Here is an 11,034-nt window from a genome sequence, read left to right as displayed (position 1 = left end):
AATTTATAGTACACATATATGCACAGTCTGATCACCATAGATGAAATCTTTCTTACTCGATAATATTTCCGTCTTCACTCTGTACAAGTTTGATAACAAATGAAAACATGTCGAAGTTTTGTGTTTCTTTATGCTTTGTCTTATAATCCTAAACAGTTTATTAACTCATTTGTATGCATTTTGAAACAATAAAAAGCACAGAGTTTGCCTATACGTATAGTGAATTTATAACATGATAGTGATATATCGACATTTTATAGATTGCCAACGTGAATCATATTTCACACAAACACCTTACAGTTAACGACGAAAAACACTTATCATGTTGAATGCTACAACAAATGAATAAAAAGTCTGTGCAAATATTAAAAGATGCTGCTGTGACACCATTAAAAGATGCTGCTGTGACACCATTGTTAAAAGAGTTCAAAACTAGAAAACATCTTACAGACCCATCGACCTGTTTCAAATCTGACTCATCTTTCAAAACCATTGGGGAATGGTGTTACAAGAAAACTGATGGACGACTTGAATGTACGTTACATCCTCCAGGACTATCGGTCTGCTCATCGTCCACACCTAACAACAGAGACCTTGCTCCCGAGAGTTGTGAATGACCTACAGTGTGCTGTAGACTCGGGAGATGTGGCACTGTTGCCTTTCCTGGACCACAGTGCAACGCTTGATACCGTAGACCACCAGAAGCTCCTCGATATCCTGCAGCATCAAGTAGGTATTGCTGGAACTGTGTTCGCCTGGTTGACATCTTATATCTACAACAGAAGACGGTGTGTGTGTGTCTCCGGAAAGTTATCTGAGGAAGCAGTGCTCTCTTGTGGTGTGCAGCAAGGTTCAGTACTGGGTCATATGTCAATCATCTCAAAAATGTCACTGACAAATTCGACACTCCTCTCTTCCCATACGCTGATGATGTGGAACTGATGAATAAATTCAGTATGGACCCTTTACTTAGTACTCTTCAACTGATTGAAGCATGCACGTCTGACATAAAATCGTGAGTGACTGAAAGGAAACTAAATTAATGACGAAAAAACTGAGGTATTGTTAGTAGGAAGACAGCAACGCATACATAAGGTGAATATGGATGAAAAAAAAGATTGCCTCTGCTTCTATCTCTCCCTCAAGACAAGTCAAGGATCTAGTGCAGTGCAACTGCAGTCCGACCTCTCCATGTCCTCACTGTGTAATCCATCGACACAATCAGGAATACATTACCAAACAGATTTCACATGTCCTAGTTGGATGTCGAGTAATTTCCCGCCTTGACTACTGCAATAGCCTTCTCACCGGATTCTCTAAAGAACACTTAAAACAACTCCAGACAGTTCAGAATACCGCAGCCAGAATTGTTTCTTTATCTTCTAAATATAACCATATACTAAATGTGCTAAATTCTCTACACTGGCTTCCTGTTCCGTACCGGATATTCAGAATATTCAGAAAGCTGACAGAAGCGCTGTTGTCTTACATTTCCGGGTACTCGATTTCGATTTGGGTAGGTACATGCAGGTACTCGGTTGCATATTTTCCTACCCGTCCTAGTCCAAACATTTGTAACATTAATTAATAGTCTAGACTAGCAGTTATGCGACTACATTTTTAGGAAGTCGCGGTGGCTGAGCGGGTTAGACGGCTGACCTTGTGTGCAGGCTTTAGGTGCCTGACTCTTATGGATGTGGGTTCGAATTCCGGATGGGACTCAACCAGAAAAGTACTCGAATTTGTACTTTACTAAGACAGTGTAATCCCAAATATGACATATGTTACATTTGACCACTTTTCAAATGGCATTGTGTAATAAAAGTTTTCGGCCGTGGGAGCCGTGCCAATTTACACTTATCAGAGGGGTACACAAACTACGCAGTCCAGACTACCAGTTATCCGACAACATTTTGTGGAGGTCGCGGTGACCGAGCAGGTAGGCGACTGACATTGTCTGCTGATGATTAGGTGCCCGACTCTGAGGGTGCGGGTTCGAATCAGGGACGGGACTAAACCAACAAACAACCACAATTTGTACTTTACTAAGAAAGTGTAATCCCAAATATTACGTTACTTAATAACGTTGAACATTTGCTACACACACAAGAAATGTCAAATGGCACATTGTGCCGAGTAATGCGAGTGGTGGTAACGCTAATTATACCTGTCATAAATCCATTCACTGGTCATCAAGTGAATGATGACAAACAACATGTGGGTTTGCCCGTTGCAGCTATGGAATTTACTACTAGTTGTTTTGCACGCAATTTTGATTGCCTGAAAATACTCATGGGCCAACACTTGTGAGGATACGAGCAGATCTTTATTGCTGTATTAAAAATACGTATAGGCATTTGCTGTGTATAGTTAAAACTGAATGTAACTATTCACCTCAGTAAATTGCACATGACAATGGCATACATACTTAAAACTGAATATACCTATTCACCTCAGTAAATTGCACGTGACAATGGCATACATACTTAAAACTGAAAATACCTATTCACCTCAGTAAATTGCACGTGACAATGGCATACATACTTAAAACTGAATATACCTATTCACCTCAGTAAATTCCACATGGCAATGGCATACATACTTAAAACTGAATATACCTATTCACCTCAGTAAATTGCACGTGACAATGGCATACATACTTAAAACTGAATATACCTATTCACCTCAGTAAATTCCACGTGGCAATGGCATACATACTTAAAACTGAATATACCTATTCACCTCAGTAAATTGCACGTGACAATGGCATACATACTTAAAACTGAATATACCTATTCACCTCAGTAAATTCCACGTGACAATGGCATACATACTTAAAACTGAATATACCTATTCACCTCAGTAAAGTCCACATGGCAATGGCATACATACTTAAAACTGAATATACCTATTCACCTCAGTAAATTCCACGTGACAATGGCATACATACTTAAAACTGAATATACCTATTCACCTCAGTAAATTGCACGTGACAATGGCATACATACTTAAAACTGAATATACCTATTCACCTCAGTAAATTGCACATGACAATGGCATACATACTTAAAACTGAATATACCTATTCACCTCAGTAAATTGCACATGACAATGGCATACATACTTAAAACTGAATATACCTATTCACCTCAGTAAACTGCACGTAACAATGGCATACATACTTAAAACTGAATATACCTATTCACCTCAGTAAATTGCACGTGACAATGGCATACATACTTAAAACTGAATATACCTATTCACCTCAGTAAATTGCATGTGACAATGGCATACATACTTAAAACTGAATATACCTCTTCACCTCAGTAAATTCCACATGGCAATGGCATACATACTTAAAACTGAATATACCTATTCACCTCAGTACATTCCACATGACAGTGGCATACATACTTAAAACTGAATATACCTATTCACCTCAGTAAATTGCACGTGACAATGGCATACATACTTAAAACTGAGTATACCTATTCACCTCAGTAAATTCCACATGGCAATGGCATACATACTTAAAACTGAATATACCTATTCACCTCAGTAAAGTCCACGTGACAATGGCATACATACTTAAAACTGAATATACCTCTTCACCTCAGTAAATTGCACATGACAATGGCATACATACTTAAAACTGAATATACCTCTTCACCTCAGTAAATTGCACATGACAATGGCATACATACTTAAAACTGAATATACCTCTTCACCTCAGTAAAGTGCACATGACAGTGGCATACGTGTTAGCAAAGGTAATTGATGTAATATTTTTACATGACATGATTAAATATCGTGGTAAAAAAAAACACAGAAATACGATCAGATTGGATCAGTCATTATACCATCCAAGCATTCAAAAGTCTGAAAAAGCCTATACGCTGCTGGCGGGGATATACTTTATCACATGAACAACCGGGAATACTTTCAAATAATGGTGTCTGAATGCCATCCACCCTTCTTAATGTCCCACTGTTCAAGTTGATATGAATAAATTCTGCCAAGGTGAACAGAAGTCCAGTCCCTGTGTCCGAGGGAGCAGGTGCTGACCAGCTTGCAGAATGGTTTCGAAACTGCGAGAAACATTTGTCACTCTCGATCAGGGACTTTTAATTTAAGTTCGTCTTCTTTCAAGACGTGAAATGCAGTTTTACATGCAGTTAGTTCTCTGATGTCTCTTCAACAAATATTTTATGTACGCTTGCGTTTCCACAAAGAGCACACATGCTCAGTTGACAAGCATGGATTCTTGAAGATCAATTCTCTTCCGGTCTCCATTGGTACATGGGCCATAAGATTACCGTTTGTTCACTATGTTAGGCTTTGTTAAAGAAATATACACACTAACAATCTCACACATGATTTTCAATATATCGATAGCTGACACTTTGATAAATACTTTGGTTGCAGGGTAGCATAATGGTTAAAGCGCCCGATTGTCACGGACATACTAGTATATTGTAACCAAGCGGGAGAGGAACCAGACAGTGTTCGCGGTGACGTGCATACACTTGGACTACTTGGCTAACCCAATACTATACAAGTGAGTTTCGTTTTACTCCGCTTTTAGCAATGTTCCAGCCATTTCACGGCGTGAAGACCAGAAATTGGCTGTACACGTTGTACTCTTGTGGGGAATCAAACTTGGATCTTCGTCAAACGCTAGCCCTCCGCCCCCATCTTGCTTACAGCCAGCCTGAGAAAGACATATAGGTGTATAGACCTAGCCCTTTCACATTGTAATGAGTAACCTGGGAAGATCTGAGTTAGAATCAGTCCTCAATAACCCTTGCTTCGCCCAAGAGGAGACCAACTGGGTCGGGGCGGTCAGGCTGGACATGGCATGCAAACTACTGGGTAATTCGATGTTTGCCATCAGGAGTAGTCTCCCGTGTATAAGGTTTGACTAGCAAACCTTCACTGCTGTGCCAGTTCGGACATCAACAAGCAACTGTCTGTCAGAAGACGTAAACATCCATATGGTAAACAGCAACAGCCCAAATTACAAGGCTACCTCACTGTCACTGGTTTGCCTTCCTGTGAATGTCATTGTCTGCAGATAGTCTAGCCTGAAAATCGATCATTAACCAATCCATGCAGTATGGAAACACGACATGGGCCGCCATGTCACGGAATTTCATAAGTCGGCAGTGGTCACGAATTGCGTCTGACCCTCTGGTGGCCGATTCACCAACGGTCAGATAGAAGTCACCAACCGACACCTCCCCCTCCCATCCTACAACTCCCCACCACCCCCTCCAATGACTTAGTTTTGAAGTTGTTTGTGTCATGTGACACGTTTATATAAATCTTATGTTTGTTTTCATATATTTGTATTGATACATTTATTTTTTATATATTTTTTAATGTTAATAATTTCAATGCCAACCATAAGAAATGTTAAATCTGAAATGTGTTTAATTTTTTTCTATGGATCCTGTGAATTTTTAGTGGGCCAGACAGACATCTGAAACAAAGGACCCAATGCCCTGTTACTTTCAAACACAGTGAACAGTGAGGCCGCCTCGTACAAGCATGCAGAGTTTAACCATCCAACATGGACTAGCTAAAGATCAGCTTCAGGCATCTTTTAAGGATCAGAGTCCACATGAATAAAACAGAGACAGTTGTGGTGACTTTTTATTGGGTATTTACAGCTTAGGATTCTTTCATTTCTCTCAGACGACGGATGGCACTTCTTACAGTTGCAGCTGCAGTTGTGCTGGAATATGAAACAATAATAGTTTAGTGCAAATGGTTCGTTATGAATGGAAATGATTCATAATTTGCTGTCATGACATGAACATATTCAAAAATAAAAAAACATAACTCAGCGTGTTTGAGTTCAGTTTTACACTGCACTCTGCAATATTCCAGCCATATTCCGGACTGGACCACTTAATCCTGTGATCAACAGCATGAGTATCATCACCTGGGATAAAATGACTTGTCAACCAAATCAGTAGATTATTGAAAACCAATGATACTGGATTGTCTGGCACAGACTTTTCGATTATTTACAGACCACCACTACAATGTAGTGCTAAACAATGTCCTAATCAAACCTTTATAAAATTAGCCAATTAGCCTACCTGTATACCCATGCACCACCAGCGACAATTTTTCTGCATTTGGAGCAGTACCAGATGCCTACTGCTATCCTCTTCATACTGTCCTGCAACATAAAACACATTTTACACATTCTAATCAATTCATGCAAAACTAGTTCTTTTAAGGTTCTCTAGTTATCAATAAAGGGAATCTTCACTATCCCAAGTTTGTAAGTTGCTATTTCCATATCTGAGATTAAAGACTGTAATACAAAATATTTCAGGGTTGTGAGTCACCTGCAGGAAGGAGGAGGCAGAGTTTCAGCCAGAATATTTTTGTATTTGTTTACAGCTACAATGAGTGCAAAAGCACTTCACACTTTTGAATTCATGGTATCCCATGGTATAAAAGACTTGTGGATTATAATAAATGTTGCATCAATGGGCACACTAGCATTGGAATTAAGCTCTACTGCATATTTTTTTAGTGTGAATGGAACAATGGCACTTGCCTGGCTGAAGCACTGAAGGAATGTGAACTTGGTCAACAAATCACACTGCACCCAAATTATCTGACTACATTTTGCATCATACCTTCATCATAACATTACATATCAATATACATGCATATAAATAAGTGAGATAAAATTTAACGTCACATCAGCAATATTGCAGCCATATAGTGACGACAAATGTTGTAGATCCACAATAAATACAAGCAATTAAAGAACCAGTCATGTAAAATAACTAGAGCATCACAAAAAGAATTAAAACTATCTAGAATGTATTTTTAAAAGCAGAAAACTATGTTAGACAATACCATGTAAAAAATGGGTTATTCATCACCACCAACTGAAGGCAGATCACCACTAGGGGCAATAGACATGTATATAATATGTTATCATCCAAAACTGTGTTCCACAAGAGATATCGCTTGTGTGAGATCAGACATATGTCCTAGGTGCTATTGTTTTGACAGTAGATTTTGCACAATGCCCTGACAATACTATGACGTCATGAACCTGATGACATCACAATGCTGTGACATCAGTGCACTGCAAATCTATAGTCCATTTGGATCAATAGCATACCGATGAATTGCCATGTAACTCAAAAACTAATTGGAATATCATACTCAGTGAAACGCTGATCATAATCAAAACATCATACTCTTTGAGGTTTTCGCAGAATTTTTGTCCTAATAATAAAAAAGTTGTTAAACTGTCATTAAAATACTGACACAGTTCACTGTTTATTACGAGGGAGGAGTGCAGAGAAAGGTACAGCCAGGTGTTCGAGACGTATGTGCACAAGTGCCAAGAAAGTTATTTATTTATTAATCTGTGCTGTGCTGTCTCCATCCTTTCTCACACACCGGGCTGTCCCTTTCTCTGCACTCCTCTCTCGTAACAAACAGTGAACTGTGTCAATATTTTTGTGAAAGTTTGTTATACAACTTTCTTATTTTGAAGAAAATATTCAGCAAAAACCTAAATAGAAAATAGACTGCAATTCATCGGCCCGCTTTTGAGCCAAACGGACTCTAATAGCAGTGCTGTATCCAGATATTACCTTTTCCACTGACAACTAATGAAGAATGATTTTGGATGATTAATAGAATCTCACCATTGTGTCTACTGATACGAATTATATCAACACTCGTTGATATAGCCATTAAGGTAAACATATCCTCAGCAAGCCTCAGATTTTTGTTCATCTATCAACTTGTATCGATACATTTGATATCAGTAGACACTTAGGTGAGATTCTATGTATATATATTTAGCAACAGCAACATAAATGCACTTGACAATGCTACTTCATATGTTTGAATGTCGGTACTGTAGGTCACTACTGAAAGGTCTGCATACATTCCATTCTAATTTCTTGATATACAAAAGTACAAAGAGAATATTTCCTTTTCCCAAAAAATAAATGCCATTCTTAAAAATTATTTTAATTCATGTAATAAACTTTGATTTACCAAATATTCTGAATTTCAAGAGAATCCAACAGCTCAATAGGACACTGTAAATAAGTTTAAGCTGAATCATGATTGCATGAAGTAAAACAGCCCTTCTAAGAGTTTGATGAAAGCAAGGTCAAAGACAAGAAATTCCAACACTACCAACCTAACTACAGACTGAAGTGACCAATTGTATCTAATAGTGGTGTTCTGGTTAATTGAAATAATCGAATGTTTACTGCATTGACCACACAACCAAGCAATTGATCACATTTTCTCACAATCAAACACAAACAATTTTGACCTACTGTTTTTCTGTTTGAAACAACATATCTTAAGTTGTCAGGGCCTGACAATGCGTTTTAATTCTTAGACAACTCACTTTCTGAAATGTCATGACTGAATACTTCTTGAAGACTCTAGGAAGTTTGTGTACATGAAATATTAGTCACCACTTTACAGTCGCATGTTGCATCAACAACCTGAATAATCTGAAAAAATGATGCTAACCAATTTTTCTTTCAATGGTTGCTTGTTGGTAATGAACCTATCATCAATTTTGTGATTTCAACTAATTCGCATCAATTGTTTCTACTTGTATCTAATAACAAAGTACACCTGTTCTTACCTTTCCACAGAACTGACAGGTATATCTGGCGTGCTGTGAGATTTCCATTCTCTTGACAGTCTTACGAAGAGAGGCACCATACCTGGTACCATACTTTCCAACAATGCCAACCTTTTTTGTACGCTTGGCCTTTAAAAAACAAAAATACATTCAGATATCAAACACTTCAAAGCTACAGATAACTTTTTGAGTCATTGAGTTATGTACTCTTTCGTGTTCATTTCAACTGGGTATCCTAATTGTCCTTAGTAACAAAATAAATTGTGTTCAACTTACTTAACCTCAACTAAGTATTTTGCCATTTTCCATTAAGCGCAAAAATACAGCTTGTATGTTGATTATTCATATTTGATTTGTAATACAAGAAACTATAGGAAAGAGTGAGAGAGAGAGACTTTTGTTTTGCGCCGCACTATGCAATTTTCCAGCTATATGGCAGTGGTCTGTAAATAATCAGATCTGGTCCAGACAATTCAGTCATCAACAGCACTGACAGCTATCTGCACAATTGGGAACCAACCACGTGTCAACCAAGTCAGCAAACCTGACAACCCAAACCAATTAGTCGCCTATATGACAAGCGCTGTTGCTTTGAATGGAAAGCATGGGTTGCCGAAGGCCTATTCAACTCCAGACCTTCACGGGTTGAAAGAAAGACAGCATGTTGCCAAATTTATGTCTTGAAATAGAATGTCTCTATACACTACAGGTTTTTCATCTGCCCGTTGGTATGCAAGCCAATATTTGACATTTTTTTCTGCATGCATGTAACACCAAATTTACTACCAGTATTTACAGAATTTCAAGCATACTTGTATGCAATAGACTTAATAACAATTGAATTGTCACATACACATTTGTGTAAATTACACAAAAATGCAGCTTATCTGTACCTCTGACCTGCTTAAAGCATAAGAAGGTGACCCTTTAAAGTGCATGTAGCAGACTGAAGTTATCTGGCATACTCATATAACATGGGTTTTTAATAATGCGTAACACTGCACTCACCAATATTAAAGTTTTTGTACCAGATTTGTCACAATTCAATATAATGACTTGTGTGGCCTATGGTCTAAGTCAACTGGGAGCTTAAATGGACCTGTACTCTCACTTCCACACTATGCCCAAAACAAAAAAAGTTATAATTTAATAAAGAGACCTGTGTCTGAAAGTACTGCCTGTGCGGGTGTGTGTGGGAGTTAAGCGCTAGCCGCACCCAGCAATATTCCAGCTATATGGCGGCCGTCTGTAAATAGCAGAGTCTGGACCAGACAATTCAGTGATCAACAGCATGAGCTGTGATCTGCGCAACTGGGTACCGACAACATGATTGTGTCAACCAAGTCAGCAAGCCAGACCACCCATTCACTTTCACTGTAAGAAATTAGCACATGATAAGTAGCATCTCCTAGTCAACAGAAACATAATTTTAGTTCCAAAGAAAAAAGAAATCTACAGTCTGTTTGTACTAAAAAATGGAACAAGTCATACATATAATACTGGATGAATGAATTTTGGACTAAAAAAGATAAAGCATGTGAGACCCTACACAGTGTTGAATGTTCATAAATGCTGTTGACCAGATCAGTATTTGGTAACAGTTCATGATACTGCCTTTGACAATAACAGTGACCCATGTACACTTTCAGGTAACACAGTAATATTCAAACCACATGGCGGTGACCCTTGTATAACCTGCATCCGTTGCTGGGAACTTATCACGCTTATGTTTACATATAAATGGTGGCCAAAATGTACGATTTTCTACAACAGAGATGTTTCCATGAATGAACGCCCACATTAATAAAATGGATGGTTACGATCAGCATTACAACTCACAACTTAAAGGTAGGGACTATTCACGAAATCACAAACCTTACTTTACAGTCCGAAAGAGTGCACAGTCGACAATGGTCGAACACTGGACAGGTATCTGCAGCACGATCGCTTTTGATTTACGAAAACTGGGTACTCGATTCACATCGCAGTAAATTGTCATGCAAATGGTGGTCGGGAACTTGATGAATAAATACTTTAGAAACACTACACATAATTACGAGAACATATCTGCCAGACTTTGTGATTTCTACGATCTGGATATATATACATCATGTCTTGTTTATGTACGAAGAGTGGTAGGTTTCAACAAAATGAGTGCCATACGATAAGTCTTTATTGTGGTACAGAAATATTCAACACAATGAGTAACGGTATGCATTAGTTTAAACTTCCAACGTGTTCTTAGCCAGTATCCACTGGCTGAAGTCGGATTGGGTGGATAAATTCACTATAGCTACTGGATCCATACCATCTTTACGAGTCTGCAGCGGAAGAGGAAAAAGGCTTTGCTACAGACGGCGCATGTCTAAAATGAA

The 11,034-nt window shown here is 38.3% G+C and overlaps 1 protein-coding gene across 1 annotated transcript; it reads right to left on the bottom strand.

Annotated features, from left to right (window-relative positions):
• Positions 1–5,639: 5,639 nt before the first annotated feature.
• On the bottom strand, positions 5,640–11,001 carry LOC137255626 (large ribosomal subunit protein eL43). Its single transcript, XM_067793078.1, has 4 exons — positions 10,968–11,001; positions 8,660–8,788; positions 6,108–6,190; positions 5,640–5,737 (listed from the first exon to the last, which is right to left on the bottom strand). The coding sequence occupies exons 1-4, from the start codon at positions 10,968–10,970 to the stop codon at positions 5,674–5,676; spliced, it is 279 nt and encodes a 92-aa protein (XP_067649179.1). The 5' UTR covers positions 10,971–11,001; the 3' UTR covers positions 5,640–5,673.
• Between the last annotated feature and the right edge of the window lie 33 nt (positions 11,002–11,034).

Source organism: Haliotis asinina, chromosome 11 (assembly GCF_037392515.1).
Source record: "Haliotis asinina isolate JCU_RB_2024 chromosome 11, JCU_Hal_asi_v2, whole genome shotgun sequence".
In the NCBI taxonomy this organism is placed as follows: Eukaryota; Metazoa; Mollusca; class Gastropoda; order Lepetellida; family Haliotidae; genus Haliotis; species Haliotis asinina.
The sequence above is the reverse complement of the archived record's forward strand: the minus strand, read 5'-3'. Positions and strand labels throughout refer to the sequence as shown.